The sequence below is a fragment of the Micropterus salmoides genome, unplaced genomic scaffold, assembly GCF_014851395.1.
Source record: "Micropterus salmoides isolate LMB-PRFRI ecotype aquatic unplaced genomic scaffold, ASM1485139v1 Ms_hic_scaffold_16, whole genome shotgun sequence".
Lineage (NCBI taxonomy): Eukaryota > Metazoa > Chordata > Actinopteri > Centrarchiformes > Centrarchidae > Micropterus > Micropterus salmoides.
This window is the reverse complement of record NW_024040707.1, coordinates 13,994,747-14,015,773: the sequence shown is the minus strand read 5'-3', so window position 1 is coordinate 14,015,773 and position 21,027 is coordinate 13,994,747. Positions and strand designations below refer to the sequence as shown.

Below are 21,027 nucleotides of genomic sequence, written 5' to 3'. Positions count from 1 at the left end.
ACAGAGGATCCAAAATCCAAAAACTGGAACACCAGAGAGTAGGCAGCCTCTCGGTGAGACTCCTCAGTATCATTTGCAGTCATGGCCTATTCTTGCATTATTCATGGGGAAACACTGTAAGGGTGTCAAACCATTTAGTTTCTGTTTCTAATATAAGAAACTGTGAGAAAGGGGGAAGATTCCTCGGAAATAATAGGTTCACTCAACTGTTCTGGCTGAATTACATCTTTCAGACCTCCTGTACTTGTACTGGTGGTGATATTTAAAAGGGAGACTAGGTCTGTATATGCTGTGAAATATACTCAATACTCAAAAGGTTGCTTTGTGATTATAGAGGAGTGATGTCTATGACAGGGCAGACGTGTATTGCAGTGTTGGTTAATAATCATGGCTGCCTGTAGAATCTAGGACTGCTGCTGATTAAATATTAACTGGGCCCGGAGAGGGCTGCTTTAAGCTGCAGCTGATTGGTATATCTGTTTGATAACCCCTGAAGGAGCTGCAGCCCCTTTTTTAAGTCAGCAGGGGAGGAAGGGGAGACACAATGAAACAAGAGAGAAGGAGACAAAGAATGACAAAAAGGCCCAGATTCTCTGTATTTTCAAATGTATTCATGTGCATGCTGCCACATGCAAGTGCTCACTCTTGAATTTGTGAGTAGATGATTTCACGCATCCACTGAGTGCACCACAAGGGTAATACTTCAGTGGCAGTGTGACTGAAATGTGAGCTTTTGGGAATTTTGCTCCAATCAAAGCTTCATGTCACCTGTCGCTTGATGTGACACACAGCCGTACTTTCTGTTAGTTTACGTTGAGCTTAAGCAAAGTGTTAATTACAAGGCAAGCAAGTTTAATTCACACCAAGCACATTGTTTGGAGGGAACCTGAGAGCTGAAGCTAATGGGTTCACTACTGGCCTTGCGTGGCAGCAGTTTTAGACAGCAGGAGGAATGGCCTGTGCCTCCTGTGCGGACTGGCCCTGTGGGTTGAACAGACTGACACCATGTTGCCTGTGTCCTCCTCTGCAGTCTGCTCTGTCCATGGTGATATGCAAAAGTGCGTGCGTGCAATGGACTGCAGGAGAGAAATAGGCGCAAGTGAGGCTACAAATCCACATGTGTAAGAAAGTTTCAGTTATAAATAGGGGCTAATAATAGGACCACCATTGAGTAACTTTTCAGACAGCAGGTCTGCAAGTACAATGAGGTCACAGCATGAGACTTTGCAGTCGAGTTTGTCGTCTAACGTATGTGAACAAGGAGCCAGTCTGCTCAACGAGGCATGGGCGAGGGGAGGGAAGGAGCAGTTGCCAATCATGCCTGCTCTCATTCTGACGCTAAAAGAAAAACAAACACCTTACTGAGCAGCGATTACACAGCTGGGCGTGGATTTGCCATAATTGGACAAACTGGGAGACATAACTTGTTGATTAGAGCAACAAGCTTTCAGTGATGGGCCTGTACATAGATTTTAATCGGTCATCGCTGAGCAGAGCCTGTGGGTCTTTCGCGGATTTGATGGTCAACCACCATGGAGTCCTCTCACTGTTTCTCACTATTTCAGTGCCAGATTGCCAGGAGCAAGACATTTTCCTTTGGCGGAAGGATACAGGCTTCGGCTTCCGTATCCTGGGAGGAAATGAGCCTGGTGAGCCTGTAAGTATCCCTCCACCTGTGAATCCCAAGAGTATATCAAAACAGCTGATGAATTAAAAGACTTACACTCATACACCCCATCCTTACTATTGATGATCATTTTATCTCTCTGAATGCTTTGTCCTTTTTCTTAGTATGCTTCCCATGTCTACATGAGGTTCTCTGTTCTGTCTTTTTATTTGCTCCTGCTTTACTGTCTAGTCTGCCTTTAAACCAGAGCAGCAGAAAGTCCTAACACATCACTCTCTAACTGGTGCTGCTGCTCCCTTGAGGATCACATAGACAGCTTGTTAAGAGAAGTAAAGGCCTTACCCACAATCCCTCTGGTTGTGTGCCATATATTTGTCTTAAAAGGAAGGAGTAAGAGGGAGAGTGGAAGGCAGATATTGAGGAATAGAGGGAAATAAAATGGCAGCAGACTTAAGGTCTACCCCACTGGAGTTAGTGCTTGTTGTTTGTGCCAAAAATGTTGGGTGGTAGTTGTGCGCTTGTTTCTGTCAGAGCTGTGTTTATACTCCCACACAAAGCCTAAAGCACACAAGCATCTCCGTGGCCTCAATAGGCTGCATTGGCCTTCTTGGTTTCTCTGAACGCCAGCCACAAATACCTTCAAAGTAATGCAACAATAGACTTCAAAACTCTGCTGTATAAAAGATTGATTTAAAATCAGAAGGAGATAAGTCACAATGAGTCATTGCGCTCTCTCTTGGCTGGTGTTTTAATTTACTACAGTTTAATGACTCAATTAGCCATAGTACTGTACATAATAAATAAGGCTACTGTATTCATGTCACTGTTGATAGGCGACACGATGAATACAGTGTGATTTAACGTCAGTAATACGTTACATTATACATTGTGTGCTTGCCTTTTCCAGATCTACATAGGGCACATAGTAAAGTACGGGGCAGCAGATGAGGATGGGCGCCTGCGGTCGGGTGATGAGCTCATCTGTGTGGACGGCACGGCGGTGGTGGGCAAGTCTCACCAGCTGGTGGTGCAGCTGATGCAGCAGGCCGCCAAACAGGGCCATGTCAACCTCACAGTCAGACGCAAGACCCCCGGATATCCAGGTGATGAGAGTTTTACATAAAACGTGCGAATGTGTATTCATACACGCGTGTTGTTTAAACACAATGCACACTGCTCGCTCTTCCCTGCAGGCTTTCCAAGGTTAAAGATAGGTTGAATACTTGAATCTAAAGTTAAAGTAATGCACAAGTAATACTTGTCTTACCAGGCCGTCCTCTTTCTCTTCATCCACAGTGTCAAAAGGGGAAGGAGACGTTCCCCCGTCGCCGGCCTCCTCCCACCACAGCAGCACCCAGGCCCCCAGCCTGACGGAGGGCAAGCGGACCCCCCAGGGCAGCCAGAACTCTCTCAACACCGTCAGCTCTGGCAGCGGATCTACCAGCGGCATAGGCAGCGGCGGCGGAGGTGGCAGTGGGAGTGCGGTTGTGCCCGCCTCCCTGCAGCCATACGATGTGGAGATCCAGCGAGGAGAGAACGAGGGCTTCGGTTTCGTCATTGTGTCGTCCGTCTCAAGGCCTGACGCTGGCACTACCTTTGGTAAGTGAGACAGACTGTGCTGGAACTAGCTGAGACTGACAGGGACTTCTGTTCAGTTTGACATGAGAAATTATTTTATTTACTCTGTTTGACTTCAACATGGTTCAATTTAGACTTACTTAGACTTGGTGCACGTTACATGAAAAGAGTTTTTCTGAAGATCTCTTTGATGACTTTACTCTCCGACTGTGAGCACCATGCTCAAATAACTTCAAAACAGAACAATATTTTGGTCTCAAAATAATATTCTTCAGAGGTTACCACATGGCACCGACGATAACAATTTTAAACTATACCCGTTTAATTGGTTTTCTTTAGGGTTCACCAAGTTAAGATCTTTTAAGACCTTTTCAATATAACATAGAATGCAACTTAATACCTGTTTCACAATCATTCTGTTTAAAGTATAAATGTATAAGATAAAACCAGTATTGCCCATCTGTGAGATGATGACCGCGCGAGCTACAGTAGCTAGCAGTAGTGATAGCGCTTGCTGTAGGGTCCAATTGGGCTGACTTTAGGTTAAAGTCTCCCGACAAGTCAGCTACAAAAACATTTTACATTGTACAGCCTATGACAGCAAAAATAAAATATTTAGTACTTTTTAATACCTTCAAGGCCCGCAGATACCCCGATCAAGTTGATCTAACAAAAACCTGAGAGTTGATGCATGAAACATCTCCAGTATTTTATAGATACCTCCAGCCTCCAAGAGACAGATCCACAGAGAGTTTAAAGGAACCACTGAGTGAAATGACTGATGCCATCTCCTGGCACAATTACGATATTTTTACTGTTACTCCTCAGTGAGTGTCCTCCACTTTATGAATAGATGGCGAGTTTGACAGGACTGCGCATACTGCCACAGACCGAGGTCACAAACCTACCATCAGCTTAGGGATAAAGAAATCTCTTCATGTGCAGAGTGCACTCCCTCAGGATCGGGCTGGCTGCAGCTTTATCACAAACACCATCATCACAGATTCATGCCTCACAGCTGCCCTCACAAATTCATTCAGCATGTAATTGAAGTCTACTCCAGCATACTCCATTGCTGTCTATACCATTTACGCATCACGGCAAAACAGGAGAATTGCATGTATTAAAGTTGCTCGGGCATTGATGAGGAATTGTAGATGTCCCCCTCAAACAAATTTGATATTAACCTCAGAGTGATGAATTTCTAACACCAATGTCATGCCAAGGTCTCTTGTATAGTTAGCCATTATGATGATGTACTGCGGTGTGTCACAGGCAAAACACAAGAATGGACGGGACTTCAGCCACACTGACTGCCCAGGGATCCCATGGGCTAATGGTGTTGCTGTTCAAAACTCAATGCAAGAATTAATGTGTTATTTTTAGTGGCACCAGTGACAGTGCTAGTCAACAACCTTGTCTAAACGTCTTGTAGTCTTTTGAGGTTCCTGTTTGTGCTGTTGCCTCACTGCGCTTCCCTGCTCTGCTCTGTCACTATTCCCCTTGGGATGATGAGATGAATGGACTTTGTGCTTTCATGTGCTGATCTGGGATCGTACTGTAGCATCCTGCGCTCACTCTCCTAATGGATTCCAACCATGTGGGACATGAGCTATCATATGACGGAGGAAAGTGTATTTCTAAATAAAATAAACAGACATGGCTCTGAGGAATCTTTCAGGAGTGCTAGATGTTTGTCAGTACCCTTTACATTATGGATCTTTAACCATTTTGCTTTAGTCCAGCAGGGCCCACACCCCTTCTCATCCCTTCCTACAGTGACCTGAGGTTAGTGTTGTGCTTAGCAGATTGGGTATTAAATCCTGGTTATGTGCCACACACTGTAATAATGCCCCACATCTCATTTAGATAGAATGACAGGAGGATACAAGGTTGTTTTTCAATCTAGACGAAGTCGAGGGCAGCTGCGACGTGAGATGCAAAAATATGGGGGGAAGGGAGAGCATGGTGGCGGGGGGAGCAGAGTGAGATGATGGGATGATAGACAGAGAACTGGAAATCCCCAGGGTCTATTCAGAGCTTCGGTGTAAACAAAATGTGTGGTGTTGAATGCTGTCACTCAGCTGCAGATTGTATTTCTTGCAGTGCTTTCATTGACCACATGACTAGAGCCATATATAGGCTACAGGCTGCACATCTCACCCCAGAGTGCACCCCTTTTGGAATCCATATCAATTTCTGAGCTGGTCAAGATCACACAGGTGAATTACCTGAACATCTTACTCTGCAGCAGCTATTGTGTGCTCATTGATCCCTGGTAGGGAGGTGCTGTCATGATGCTATGACCAGTGTACTGATAGGCTGTTTTTTGTTTTTTTTCAAGCTTTTTGATCTAGTATTTTGCATGTGCACTGATTGCCATATGTTAACTTGGGATGTATGCATCTTAATGGTTTTCTGTGGGTGAACCGGGATGTGGTAATTTTGGATAATTAACCTTTCTTTTCGTCTCTTTCTCCCTGTTTTCTTTCAATCTTTTCCTTTAAAAAATATAAATCAATATAACCAATCAACCCAATCAATCACACACTATTTCAAAACACACGCAATATACATGCACAAAAAACAAACATACATGTATGTTAACACAAAAGCTGGAAATGCTTGTGTGGCCATGCCCCACAAAATAGGACGCATCATCGAGGGCAGCCCGGCGGACCGCTGCGGGAAGCTGAAAGTAGGGGACCGGATACTGGCTGTTAACTGCTGCTCCATCACCAACAAGTCACACTCTGACATCGTCAACCTGATCAAGGAAGCCGGGAATACAGTCTCGCTCAGGATTATCCCGGGTGATGGTAAGGCTTTTGGCTCAAAGCCTCACATGGCTGTTTCATAATGCAGCATTATGTGACTTATTCATGGATGGGGTGGGAAGGAAAGGGCACTGCTGATCTTCCCAGGCAAGAGCACTCTTTGTCAGGGTGTGAACCCTGGTATCTCGGAGAGTGAGTCATTGAGTAGGAGTAAGGTGAAGTTGCCCCCGGAAAACTACTGTAGCTCAACAATTCCTTCGCTCTCTTTCTGCTTTTTGTTTATTTTCTTCACCGGGTGTCTTATAATTTGCAATATTTTTTCAGCTTGAAAGGATTAGCAACACTGCTCACATTTAATAGAGTGCTTCCTGTCACTTCAGCTTAGTTTAGGAAAGGAAATAGAACTGCATCATATTGCAGCTCAAGCAGTTTGCAAGTGGGTAAAATATGGCAAGTGCTATAATAAGGGTGCTTGTTACAGGCTGAGCTACTGGTCAACCAGTGAAAACACTGAGCAATGCTCTGCTGTAATACCCTCCATAGAGACAGAAGATGAAGCTTAATTAAGACTGGAGGTGAGAGAGGTGGGAAATAACTCCCACACACACATGTTCAGTATCTCACAGGGTTGTGTGTGCATGATGCAAGGCTTGCTCGTAGAAAACATGACATGGCCTTGTAATATGGGAATGAAGGCATTTGTTGGTCTCACTTCAAATATCATTAAAGACGTTTGTGGCTACAGAAAACGTTCACCTTGGAAAGACAGAGAGGTGGCCGTGAGGAAGTCATACTTCTTTGAGTAATAAGGGGAGAGTGAGTAAGGAGCCTGAGAAGTATGAGTCAGGCTGATGTTCTTACTAAACACAGACAGAGCTGTACTCCTGCCAGTGTCACTGGAAAATAATGTGTGCAGCGTTGTTTTTGCTGGTGATAAGATGGAACTGAAGAAAGACAAGACAAGACAGTTGTCCTTGTATCCTCCCCACCTCCTGGACAGGCAGATGAAAAGTTGTTCTTCTTTTCCCCCCCTTTACTGCTGCTTTTCTTTTGTGCAGTTGGGGCCAGTGTTGTCCATGACCAAATGGCAAATGACAACATCACAGGCAGTTAGGATCAGGTTGAATAGAGTAGCCTGTGGGTGGTTCAGCTGACTCTTCTGGATAGTAACATTTTGTTCTCCAGTGTGTCTTTTTGAAAACATGGCTGTGGGCAAATACATTTAACAAAAGCAGTCACTTTATAGTTTAATCTTATTTTTCTGTTTCTTTCCAGAATCTTCCAATGCTTCTCTGCTGACTAATGCTGAGAAGATAGCTACCATCACCACCACACACACACCTCAACAGTCCACAGAGTCCCGGTAGGTTGATGATCACCAGTTTCTTAAAATTTGCATGAATGCATGCAATGCGTGTCTTTCTAGAATATATTATTTAATACAGCACAATAATTCATATGGGTTTCTTTTTTAAGGAATAATTCAAAGTCAAAAGGAGCTCCTCCTCCTCCACCCACACAATGTCAGACAACACAGGTAAGAATAGGTGTTTTCACTCCACAGTTAATGACCTTGTGGGTTTACATCATTACATCAGTTACCAACTATCACTCATGTTGCATGATACATACTACAGCAATAAACAGGGGAAAGCTGCTGATCATAAAACCTTTTTTATCGGAGTTGCTAAGTAGGCCTAGTGGCGCACCTTTATACAAGAGATGGGAAACTGGACATCATAATAGCTTTCGAGAAGCTCAGTCCCGTTGCAACTGATATAACCAGTGTTTACCAGACGAAAAAGGGGCCATAAATCAGGAAGCAGTAAATACTCCCACAAATTAAGATTAAGTTTGCACATACAGTGCCTGTAGCGTCCTACTTGTTCTTGACATTTTAAAGACAATTCTTTCACACACAAAGTCAGATGTTTGATTAATGTCTTTATTGGGCTGTCTCACACACAAATCACTGCATTCCCACCAATTTTATTTTATACTGAAAAATATCAGTAAAATCTGACATTGAAATCAGTGAGTAGTTTTGATTATGAAGCTTTCGATCTGTAAGTGCCAGAGAAAATTATTTGGGGAGAGACGATACTTCTCTTTGGAGGGAACTTTTGATGATTATGGTAAGTTTCGGGTCCAGCCCTTGTGGTGCCCTTGCTTAGTGATCTGTACACTGCACACAGGCTCATGTGGCATTAATTATTCATGCTTTCTAGGGTATTGTACTGCCATTGACATTTTGTGAGTTTCTGTGGGACATGGCTTGATTAGTCCTGAAATTTGGACTCACCTTTTGACTCCCCTGTGCACCATGGATTAGTCACTCCTCCTCCCTTGTCTCTCTGTGACTTTCTCTTTATCTCTCCTTTTCTGTCTCATAGGATGCAGAGTTCTACTCTGTAGACCTCGAGCGGGACAGTAAAGGTTTTGGCTTCAGCCTGAGAGGAGGACGGGAGTACAACATGGACCTGTATGTGTTGAGACTAGCGGAGGATGGAGCTGCTGTCAGAAATGGCAAGATGAGGGTACAAAACCATTATAATCTGAATTTGTCTCTCTTTCTTCTATACATCTTGTGGAAATGGCCAAATTTCTTCATTGCACACTGATTAAACACTATCATTAGCTAACTATGACAATAACTTGGCCTGTCTGTTTTAGGTCGGAGATGAGATCCTGGAGATTAATGGTGAGAGCACAAAAAACATGAAGCATTCACGTGCCATAGAACTGATCAAGAACGGTGGTCGGAGGGCGCGGCTCGTCCTGAAACGGGGGGATGGATCTGTACCTGAATATGGTAGGTAAACACTTTACCTGTAAATAACACTGCTGATACCAGCATTGAAATCTTCTTATTGTTCCAGCTATACACACCAATATATCTTATTATCTGCTTAGTGCACCAAAGGGACATTTGCACTTTTTAAAAATAGACTGTTGTGAATATTATTACTGTGAAGGATTTATGTTTAACAGAAAGACTTTCTGATCCATTAATTTAAAGCGACCTGTCATAGTTCCAGCACAAGATTGAGCTGTCAAATATTATTGATCAATGAAGGAATGTTTGCCACAAAAGCCTGTTTGTTGATTTATGCTCTATAGGATCTGTAGTATAGATATTTTACAGGTGAAGTAATATTCCCTCCCAAGAGCTGTATGCTCTGCTGATGGATTAGTCCTCTCACAGTTTGAGTCATATTGTTGTATTTCTCACCATTTTCTTCTGGTTTGTCTGGGGGTTAATTTTGTCTCTTTTCCCCCACTCAAATGGGTTTTCAAAGTGTAATATTGTCTTGTCTTTCACAACAAACCCCTTCTTTTCTCTATTAAGATGCACTGTAAAACAGCCTCTTGTCTGTTTTATTTGTTTTCTCCTCTCTATTCCTCCTCCTTTCTTTCTGATTGTCTCGTGTCGCTGGGCTCTTCCTCCTCTCTCCAGCGATGATGGCTCCTCATCTCGCTGTTGGTACAATGAGGAATGACAAGATGGGAGAGCCCTGTTTCTACCTAATGGGCCAAAATCAGACCACGGTTTGTAGCCAAAAGTCTGTCCCTATCCCCCTCTCCCTGTCATTTTTTTCCTTTCAATTTTATCCACCCTTCCTTTCAGCTCATCCCTACCTGAACCCCACTTTGTGTGTGTTTGCGCGCGGGTTTCTTTAAATCGTGTGCATGCTTTATGTTTTGTTGTGCCTGGATTAAACTTTACTTAATTTAACTTCAGTGAATCCGTACACACACACACAAACCCTACCCCTCTGTCAGCCCCACACCAGATATTTTTACTGGGACTAATTTAATGCCACTGCTCATCACATGCTGCTGCCATAGCAACCTGTCTCTAATTTGGCAGACCTGCAGCCAAACTCTTGTTTTTTGTTTTTTTCCCTTTTGGTTTGTTCTTCCCAATGATGCACATTGAGCTGTTCGCCATTTTGTTTGGAATGATTTCCTAGGTGCCTGCCGTGTCATTGATAACCCCTGCCCTACACTTGCCTGCTGTTGTTGCTGACATCACCTTGTGATTCAACCCACAGCCCTACAGAGAAAACACAATGTACATTGAAGTGATTTATCACTTCAATGTCTCTTATGTTTATAGATGTAAAATAGAATGTTACACATCAGTTTAGATTAGCCTGATTGTTTCTGGGGAGATACATACATACATACATACATAAACACACATATACACACACACACCATATAAAAGAGCACATGTATGCATGATTTCCATAAATCTCTGCATTGACTTTCTGTCATGTCAATGCAAGAGCTCACAAGGAACAAGGAAATACATGTCTGCAATAAATGTCACTTTTTATTAAAGTATTATTCAACCTAATTCCTCCTATAAAGGTATTTCTAGTCATCAAGCTTCTCCTCCTTTCTCCTCTCCTGCAGACGGCAGCAGTGACGGGCACCCTCCCACGCCCGGGGCACAAAACACTCCGGAAGTGAGAACGCTGCCACCTAACAGCCGATATTACACCTCATTGGAGTCCAGTTATCCACCAGACCTTCACAAACCATCACGCCAGGAGGAGGCTGTGCGTGGCCGAGAAAGGGACAGGGCTGCATCAGATCAGATGGACTACCAAGGCCGGCAATTTAACCCCCACCATCATCACACCTGGAATAACAATCACAGTCAAAGTACCCCCAGAGAGCAGTCTCCAGACAACAGTAACAGCAGTAGCAGTGGCAACAAGAAGAGCCGAGGCCGCAAAGTCAAGAAGTCCGAGTCGGAGAGCGGCATCTCTAAACTCCTAAAGACTCTGAGGAAAGACAGCTCGGGGAAGAAGGCTGCAGCTACTGAGAAACTGAGGGGGCAAGAGCTCTCAAGCAGCAGTTCTACTCTGGACGGGAGGTTTTGCTTGCAGCGCCGCGGCTCCCTTGACCGCTCACCAACCCGAAAGTGCACCTCGTCTCCTGATCGCCGGCGGGCCAAGTCGATGGACCGCAGGGCAGGGCGAGGCAATCGGGACCGTACACCTGAGAGGGAGTACGATGATGGAGGGTTCCTCGCAGTCACCCCTGAACACAAGTTCTATGAGCGCCGGCTCCTCAAGGACTCACAGATGGCTGGGCGAGTCAGGGAGGCCACAACCCCCGAGCGCACCAACAACAATGGAGATTCCTTGTCTCTTTCCAGGGGCCGTACATATGATAGGGCCACAAAGAACGGCAACCTCTTGAGAGACTCTTCCTCAGAGAGGATGGAGGAGAGATATCGGATGAACGGGACACCCGAGAGGCGATACAGAGTGGAGCGGGACTCTTCCCCTGACAGCAACTACAGCCGGGACGAGCTGAACTATGCAGCAGCACCCAGACTGAAGGACTACTACAGCATGATGAAGAACAATGCTGCAACCAACAATGTTGCCTACAACAACACAGGCCATAACAAAAACGCAGCCGGCCACAGCCCAAACCAGCTCCCTGAGCCCAAGAGAAGGCTGTACAAAGAAAGCCCCAAAGACCTCAGCATCTAGAGCAGAGCAGAGATCCCCCTCGCCACTCTCTCCTCTATCTGTGCAAACTATGTACCATACACTGGAATTGGACTTCGGAGGATACCAACTCTTGTGCTTTATTTGGTCGACTGGTTTATTCATGAATTTGATTGACTTAACTACTTGTGATCCCATCCAGAGATTCATAAAACAGCAGGAGTACAATCCTTCTATCAGTTCATACTGGTTGTCATTGTTATAGTTATTTTGAACATAACAGAAGTTGTTGTACTATAGTAAAGGTATTGTATGTGCCTGCATTTAAAATCAGTGATATTGCTTTTTGTAGGCATTGCTGAATCTAAATATTTGTTCCCTCAGAGGTATGAAACATGCTTCCGGTTGTGGTAACTTCTAACTACTAAGCTTGTTTTCAACTTGTTTTTAGTGTCTTCTCCATTCCTGAATTGCTTTACTGAACAAACTATAGCACAAAACACTGATGGGTCACAAGAACTGTGAAAGTCACGTTGGACTTAAGGCAAAAATCTAAATTTAGGATCAGATGGTAAAAGTAGAGTGATTATATAAATAATATATGACTTTTTTGCATCTGCTCACTATTTATTTATAATTTGGCACATATCTTGAGCAAGCGTCATTAAATCTTTAAGGACCAAGGTAGAAGTGCACATTGTACCTGGGAAAGCATGCTGTACCCTTACTTGTGTTGCATCCTTGAAATGTGTGACACCGGCAGCTCACCCTCCTTTGCCTAAATACACCAACACACTACTGAAATTAAGAAAATTAGGCAACTAATGTTACTTGAATATTCTGGCCCTTTGTTCCTCAGTGTGTACTAATGTAGTGGGAAAGAAACCCGAGTCACTTTCAACTACAGGCAAAACTGTTTTGGTAGACTCTCTGGTGCGGGAAAATGAGTGTTAATTAAATTTGTTGCTCATCAAAATTTCAATGTAGTACTTTAGATGAGTCTGCATTATTCCCAAATACCAGCTTGAAGCTGCCATAAAATATGATTTTTCACATACGGCAAAAAAAAAAAAAGTTTAAAACAAACTAATGTATAAATTATCCCTGTGCAAGATGCATGTGTAAATCTAAGTGTAGTTTAACCACTTTATATGATAGGTCTGAGCAAAAAATAATCCATAAGGAACATGCACTGTAATCCCACGGTAATTGTTGAGTCCTGTCCTTATGTTGATGATACCTACGTTTGCGCACTGACCACCTCTTGGGTCCTGGAGCTGATGTGGTTTGTTGTGTTGGTGATAAATTGAGAGTCCCGGCACAGGAGACGACCAATCTGCCATGCTGAGCCATGCCGTCACGCCACTGGAGTCTGACTGCTGCTTTATAATGTGTTTTGTGTGTATTCCGTTTTATGTTTCATTAGAGAACTAAAAATATATTGGATAAACCACAACAAATGCATTGTTTGATCACTGTCGCCATGGTACTGTATTAACAAAAAACTAGAAGAAAAAAAAACAAACACACTTAAGAAGTTAACCTGTTGGCCATCACCTGTAAAGAATTTTAACTATTAGGAACCTGTCAAGGAATAAAATGTTGCCTTTTTCTTGTACAAAAGAGAAATTTATGAAAAACCTCTTCAGTGAGGAATGTGATATTGTGTTTATATCTCTGAAATGGACCTGATGATTTATGGGAAATATGTTGATTTACTCTGGATCAGGTATGTAAAGACATTTTAAAATGAAAGACTGTATTTGGTCAATCAGAAACTCTTTGATGGTTTGAATCTCTCTTGATGGTTAGCCTGCCTTTGTATTATAAAGCACTTGTATGCAGTCTGTGTTCTTCAAGCATTAGTTCTTGCAATGTGCTCCGACATAATGCTGTCTCTGTGTTGATAAAAGCAGTACATGTATATGGGCCAACCTTTTTTATAAAACTATGCATATATAAATACTACATTGTTCATAGCTTTATTTGACCCATGAAGCTATACATAACATTAGTCTAAGTACAAGTAGATGTGGACTTATCCAGCTTCTTTCCTTGAGATGGATTACAATGTATATGTAGCTATCAAAAGAAGTCTGTGAATGCTATTTTTATTATCAAATAAAGTTTTCCATACAAATTCAAAAGGATTTCATATTTCTGTACAGCCATTGTCTCTGGAGAGGCTTTTGAGTTTGTACACTGTTTTTGATCAAGTCACTCTATTGTGTCAGTTGTGGTTTTAATATTAAGCTTTAGAGACTTATTTTTTTTATTGAAGATCTACGCAGGAGGAAAATTTAGCCTACTAGATTGAACAGTGTCAGCATCACTGGTTCACTGAACACAGAAAAGTAACATCAAAAACAACAATAATAACAAAAGATGTTAATAGTAGTGAGTCCATAGTCAACTGTACTGCCTTCCTCGACCACTTAGAAAGGCACTGAATCTTATGGAGTGAAGTAGTACAAGTATTACTGTCGCACTCCAAATATTCTCAGACAGAAGGACAATTCATGTTTATATTATTGCTAGAAGGTTACAGCCAGTGCTACAATAACACTAATCATTACCACTGATATTCCTTGTCATCTCAAATGGTACACTAATAATTCTATAGTAAAATTTGTTTAATTAATTTTTTGGATATTGTATAGAACTGAGTGTCTGATTAGGGGGATGATTTCTAGTCTACTGGATTCTTTTGAACTGAAAAGATTATAGCTGGCATGTAGTTAAAAAAAAGCTAAATGGTATCTTGTCTACGTGAACAAAAATTCATAAGGTTGCCATAATATTCTTCAAATGCCTACATTCCATTTTTTAGAGTGTGATTTTGCAAACGCAGCAGGAGATGCTCTTCTTTTTTTAGTGCCAAATTAAAGCAGTGAGTGATAGGTTTAGAAAAAAAAATATTTCTTTCATTTAAACTCTCAGCTGGAGCTACACTTCAGTCTGCTCGGTGAGTATCTGTATTCCAAGAAAGATCCACTGGTATGATGGTTGCTATAGCTACACATGAAGGTCATTATGGGAGAGATCTTGAGGTGGGGTTTTTTTCCCCCTCTAGCGTGGCATACTTGCACAACCAGCAGGAGGGGGAGGAGGAATCATGTTATTACTTGAGTTTCTGTATTTATCGTGCAACTCAGTTTGCAATATTTATCCACTGTTGAATGCAGTAGTCATTATAGAGTATTACTGAATGGGGGTATCATAAAAGAACACCTTTGCTCTTATTTTCTATATCTTGACAGCTGGGGGCTGTACAGCTCTCCCAATGATTCTTTCAATAACTGATTCTTCTGTAAGACTTGCCCCCCATATTTAGCATGTATTAGCTCTATAAGCAAGTAAGTAAGTAAATTGTCAGTATTCATAACTGGTAAAACTTTACATTAAGCCCCCTTATTTAGCATTTAAAGGAAAATACAAACAATTAATAAATAGTTTTTAACACACGATAATGTAGCTGTAAAGCAGCTTTAAGGACATTTTAAATGAATGTACAGCATTCGCCCACAATTAGAACTTGTGTTATGAAAACCGTGTTTTACTATACTGTCATTCATTATCTGTTTACACACCCACCTTCACTTATGGGTGCTCACAGAAATAGTTATGGTTAACAAAAACATTAATAAACACACATATCTGCTACAACTACATAACTGTTATAAACAAATTATTAAATGGTTATATACTTCTTATAAATGCTAAATAGGGGAACTTAAAGTCAAGTGTTACCTAGTCATCCTTTGACAAACTCATTATTTTAAGGATATCATATTTGATATGATGGAAGGAATACAAGCGAGGAGTAACTGTTTCCTTTCCATAACCTTTGCATCAAGGTGTCTCGTTAATATGGATTTGTTATCCTATAAGTCTTTGTCTGTGTTAACCTTTAACTAATGTGATTAATATTCATCATCAAATTATGTTGGTGTTGCGTCGTGTGTATTTTCATCCCTGATTAATAATGTCATAATCCCTTAGGTAGGCCAAGTTCTAAGTCCAAGGTGACCGGTGACTGAAATGAGATTAATGTAGCAATGCAAATGCCTCTACAAAATAAATTCAAACATTATTTTTGTATTGTTCTAAGTGTCTGTACCATCAAGTTCTGCAGTAGAAATGGACTCAAGACATAAATGCATTCTGAATAGGTCATTCACATTTATTCATTTGATTAAATATACTACAGTCATATGAACTTTGCCACCCAAATTGTAAGTAAAACAAACAGGATGAGTCATTTGCAAAGTGCGTTTTATTTTACGTTGCCTTGATTACATGCCTCTACATTCAAAAATAAGCCAGTATCATATAGGATCCAACAGTAAAAGATACATTTTTTCCCTTTCTGCTCAGGAAAAAAAACATCTCATAGATTGTTAAGTTGGATATTCTGTACATACAGGAACAACTCTGTAATGGGCTGACCTTTCCTGCAACTGTCTTTATGTTGAACCAACATGTTGTAAAAATACAAAAAGGTTATTTCTGTAGACATTAGCCTTCAGTCGTTTCCCAAGGGGAGCAGAGGTCTTCTTCTTGGATAGTGGATCATGGAGCCTGTGTTGACAGCCCTTTTATGCAGGAGACACAGAGCTGGAGGAGACAGAGGAGGCCTCGGTCTTGGAAGCAGTAGAGGAGGCTCCCTCCTCCTCCTCAAAGGGATTCTTCCCGCAGCACAAGGTGGTGATCATGCAGTGGCGGAACTGCTTGTTCATGCAGATGTAGATCATTGGATTGTAGACAGCCGCAGCCTTGGCAAAGAAAGCCGGAACGGTCATTAAGACTGGTCCGAAATCAGCGCCTTGATGTGTGAAGATCCACCAGGCCGTACTGGCATAGGGCACCCAGCATATCAGGTAGGCTATACCCATGATAATGACCATGCGGGTGACTTCCTTTTGAGCCCTCTGGGTGGTCTCAGACTCCTGCTGGGCAGCAGCAGCCTCCTGGACAGCACAGAGCAGACGGCCGTAGCAGAAGAACACAACACTCATTGGAATGATGAAGTGGCAACAGAACATGTAGATGACAAAGGACTCATTGTTGAAACCTTCTGCACGGGTGTAGTAGTCGACTCCACATGAGCACTGCATGCCCTCAGGAATGTAACGAGACCAGCCGACGAGAGGGGGCACAGCACAGGAACAGGCCCCGATCCAAGTGACGACCAAACCCATGATTGCGTGATTCTCCCCAAAGCGGAAGTTGCTGATGGGCTTGCAGACAACGAGCCACCTTTCAACAGCCAGAACCATCAGTGACCAGAGGCCAATCTCACCACCAAGGGTAGCAAAGAATCCTTCCAGATTGCAGCCAAGGCGTCCTAGGACGAAGTAGCCATGCATGGAGGTGTACATCGTTGTGGTGAATCCTCCAAACACCATGAAGAGGTCAGCCACGGCAAGGTTCAGCAGGATGTAGTTTAGAGGGGTTCGCAGCTTCTTGTGTTCGATGGTGACATACAGAGTGAGGAAGTTGATGGGGAAGCCAAGAAGGATGAGCAAAAACATCCAGCATGCCAGGGCAAAATAAGCAGCTGGGTTGACAAGGTAATACTGAGGGTATTCATAAGGATTCCGGACCACGCCGGTGGTGTTAATCATAGGGACATAGAAATAAGGTCCCTCTGTGCCGTTCATGATTGCTGCTTGCGGTTGCGATCAGCCCTTCCTTGGTGTTTCTTCTGGCTTATCAGGACAGTGATGTAGAGGGACCTTGCTACAAATGGACCCAGGTAGCCACGGTCTGGCTTTTAAAGGCACACCTTGGATTATCACTTTCCAAATCCGTCAGCACAAAGTGATTTAGGACACAGTTAATATCTAATCCAGCTACCACTGCAAACATAACTGACCACTCATCAAGATATTAAGGTTGCACCTGCTCCTGCCCATTGTTGAGGAGCTACCCAAAGACTGCTTAATTAAAGCATTCTTACAACATGATACCTTGTGTAAATAATTCATCTTTTCATGTGCACTAAATTTGAAGGATGCTTCAACGACTGCTTATACCCTCATATTCGTGTAACTTTCCTCGAGGTGCTCATAAAAACACACACAAAAGTGGAGGGGATTTGCTGATTTGCACATATATATTTATAAATGTGAATTTAAGCATTTGTGTCATTCTGTTTTAGCTGTGTGATAGACGGTGACCTCATCAAAGTGTCTCTCTGCTGGTAGATGCTCTAGACCCCCATGACCCTGAATACAGCTAAGCCGGTAAATGTGATGAATTAATATAAATTAATTTAATGTAAGTTGTAACCCTAAAACCTTAATCTAACACAGTAAATTATAACATTAAATTAAGTTGTACGGGTAACATTTATTCTAAAAACAAATTCAGCCCAAAGCCATGTGGTTTTGGTGCACCTCTAAAAGCATTTTGTGAAATATCTGAAAAGGAGTCGCTGTTTTAGAGCACTATATTGAGGGTGTTCGCAGGTGCAATAGAAAAGTATGAATTCTTTTATGTACAAGTAGTCAAAATCACTCATAACTGGACTATAGTTGACCCTTCTTCCTTAACACAAATTAGACTTGAGTAGGGCTGCGACTCTCAATTATCTTCCTTACAGATTAATCTGCCAATTATCTTCTTGAAAATATTTAAAAATATATCCTGATTTCTGTATCAATGCGTGGTATGTGGTTGGTTTTCTGTGCTACATTGAATGTAGGGCAGATGCAGTGGTGTTGCTGAGTAGTGGACCATCTTAGCTCTTGGTGAAGAGCTCAGCACTTTCCTAATAGGTGTTGTATTAAAGAGATTTGGGGCTTATGGATGCGTTACTCTCACTGGCCGGTAATGGATTTAAATGTCGCAGAGGGTCATTCTCGCTGAGTAGGATGCTGCTGTTGTCAAATGGGATAACTTATTTTTCTTTTGTATTAAATGTTTCGGTTTATGAATGGTTAGCACTTAATGGGCCTCTTAGCCCATTGTGGTGTCAGTATTTTTTTTAAATTATTGTTCATTTTTAATTAGCATGTATGCATAAATGCTTTGTAAGTTTCCATTCAATTATTAATACAAGGTGATCTGCACACTGATAGGACATGACAGTCCAGCAAAGATTTGACTATTACAGAATTAGTCCTCCATGTTGAAGGACTAATTCTATAACAGTTGCTGCCATGTGTTTGGTATTTTATTACTTCAGTGGGGGAAAAAATGCCGTTTGTTAAACCCATATGTATTATAGTTTTCTTATTTTTTCAATTTAGGTGCGTGTATGCCTTAAATCATTCACTTTGGGCTACATATAATACAATTATTTTCATTATTGATTAACTTGCTGATTATTGTCTTGATTAATATCAATAATCAATTAATCATTTGGCCTATCAAACAGTAGAAAAGAGTTAAAAATGGTCATCATAAATTCCTAGAGCTTAACGGTGACGTCTTCAAATAGCCTTTATTGTCCAACAGTCCTAAACTCAAAGAGACTCTGTTTACTGGAACCATCAAATTGAACGACTAATCAATTAGAATAGTTTTTTGTCAATGGACTAAATGATGAATTGACCAAATGTTTCAGCTCTAATCTCTGTATGCAATGGATGTAGACACATTTTTTCCTCTTAAATAATTCTTTTCCCATTTCCAAGAGACCTTTTGGATGTAATGGACACCAGAAGTGCTCCTGTTACCATTTTCTTTACAAGAAATACAGAAGAATAGAAAAATAAAAATAAGACCTACACTGATAAAACACTTGCTCTGAACTTGCTTTCCCCAAACTCTGCTGCTTTTGGGGATAAAATACATCCATCCACCCATTCATCCATGTTATACACCTGATTGTCCTGTTCAGGGCTGTAGGGCCCTGGATCCATGTCAATGGGTTACATACATTTTTCTCTTTCGGTAATAAAACTGCACTAATTGATCAGTCTTCATTAAGGAATAGTCTGGTGCGGGGTGAGGTAAGATTTGTTGAGCTGAAAAATGGTGGTGTGGTATCAAGCGTTTGGGGAAAGTAAAGCTTTGAGTAAACTGTGCTCTCTGGTGGAGAGTAAATTACACTGACTATAATATAACAATATACAGAAGCAGCAGACCAAGCATGAGAGGCCATTAATAAAATAAATCTATATGAATCATAGATATGTTTCAGCTACAGTGAAAGAGTAGCAGAGGAGAAAAATGACTGTAATGACTATAGGTGTAAAGTGCATGATTTAGAGAATGGGCAAGTGTGCAGGTAAAGAGTGTAAGACAGGTAATTAGTGTTGCAAAGAGAAAAATCTAATTTTCACAGGTCATGGGCGGCCTCTGAAGCTGAAAGGAAACCATCACATATTAAGTCATGTTAGACAGTCTGAGTCACTAGATTCTGAACAGCTTAAGAAAATATGGGGGAAAAGTTAATGAGGAATATAGAGATAGCATGAACGAGTGTGTTTCTCAAGCATAAAATCTAACATAGAACTACAATGAATTTTTATTTTCAAGCAAGAAGGCTTAACATGTGGTGGTTTCAGCTTCACAGATGTGAGGATTTGCTGCTTTCCATTGTCGTATGATAGTAAATGAAATGGGGACTGTTGGTTGGACATTAGTTTTTAGTATTTCATAGACAAAATGATTGATCCATTAATTGAGAAAAGAATCTGCATAATAATCAATCAATAATAATCAAAAATTGTTAGTTGCAGCCCTTGTCTAACATCATATATTAAAACCTAAAACAGACTTAAACTAAATTTAAGATAATATTGGGCGATTTTCTTGTATAGGCTATGCAAGTCTGGTACTGTATAAATAAATGATAATGTGCATAGTAATTCGTGTAGCATTGCTATAGTAAAGTACCTCACTATTAGATGGCTACTTTTTTGATGGTACTAGAGCAGTAGGAGAGACTTGAGGGCTGCAATCACCAGTTATTCATCCACATGCTGCGCAGGATTTACAGACCCAGGAGGAGATCAGGACAGACCTGTTGAACAGTCTCTCTCCTCTGCTGTGAAAACTCTGTAGGTGTTTTGCTGCCCTCAACAGGAAGTCAAAGTAAGTACTAGTCTAATTTCATTCCTACCAGAAACTCTGTCAAAAATATGATGTTATATTAATTCATAGAACTTTTAACCAGGTTTTCAAAGACCTCAGCAACATATTGTGTTTTTACTATGACTGACCCTTGAACCACAATCACTGTGTGTTCACTTTTTGGTGAACACACACCACTGTTTATTTCATGATTTTTAAATCATGAAACAAACAGTGGTGGAAAGTAAGAGCACTGGAGGTACTTGTGCTAGACCTGAGTGTTTCCATTTTCTTCTACTCCCCTACTCTACACAAATTGTACTTTTGCTCCACTACATTTACCTGACAGTTGTAGTTACCGGTCACTTTCCAAATTAAGAAAAAAAAACATGACACACTTATAAAACACAACATTTTGGACTATGTGGCCCATTACATTAACATTTATTCATTTAGCTGACCCTTTTATCCAAAGCGACTTACATTTGCTATACATGTCAGAGGTCGCACGCCTCTGAAGCAACTAGGGGTTAAGTGTCTTGCT

The 21,027-nt window shown here is 41.5% G+C and overlaps 2 protein-coding genes across 15 annotated transcripts in view; one reads left to right on the top strand and one right to left on the bottom strand.

The window, feature by feature from the left end:
• The window catches only part of LOC119905361 (membrane-associated guanylate kinase, WW and PDZ domain-containing protein 1-like), a 103,979-nt gene extending 90,376 nt beyond the window's left edge, over nt 1-13,603 (top strand). For 10 of the 14 annotated variants that reach the window (XM_038722308.1, XM_038722307.1, XM_038722309.1 and 7 more), the window contains 9 exons: nt 1,566-1,657; nt 2,535-2,730; nt 2,924-3,226; nt 5,821-6,024; nt 7,258-7,345; nt 7,459-7,519; nt 8,376-8,519; nt 8,656-8,794; nt 10,405-13,603. In XM_038722308.1, the coding sequence (XP_038578236.1) occupies nt 1,566-1,657; nt 2,535-2,730; nt 2,924-3,226; nt 5,821-6,024; nt 7,258-7,345; nt 7,459-7,519; nt 8,376-8,519; nt 8,656-8,794; nt 10,405-11,498 (2,321 nt within the window). In that variant the 3' untranslated portion in view covers nt 11,499-13,603. Of the gene's footprint in view, nt 1-1,565; nt 1,658-2,534; nt 2,731-2,923; nt 3,227-5,820; nt 6,025-7,257; nt 7,346-7,458; nt 7,520-8,375; nt 8,520-8,655; nt 8,795-9,439; nt 9,532-10,404 lie in introns of all 14 variants that reach the window. The other 4 variants (XM_038722319.1, XM_038722321.1, XM_038722320.1 and 1 more) reach the window with 2 other exon arrangements.
• A 2,132-nt stretch (nt 13,604-15,735) lies between these two features.
• Nucleotides 15,736-17,119, bottom strand: LOC119905362 (rhodopsin). Its single transcript, XM_038722323.1, has one exon. The coding sequence runs from the start codon at nt 17,117-17,119 to the stop codon at nt 16,055-16,057; it is 1,065 nt and encodes a 354-aa protein (XP_038578251.1). The 3' UTR covers nt 15,736-16,054.
• Between the last annotated feature and the right edge of the window lie 3,908 nt (nt 17,120-21,027).

Excerpts from the sequence above, each read along its gene's own strand:
- LOC119905362 (XM_038722323.1), bottom strand. The coding sequence starts at position 17,119 with ATGAACGGCACAGAGGGACCTTATTTCTATGTCCCTATGATTAACACC.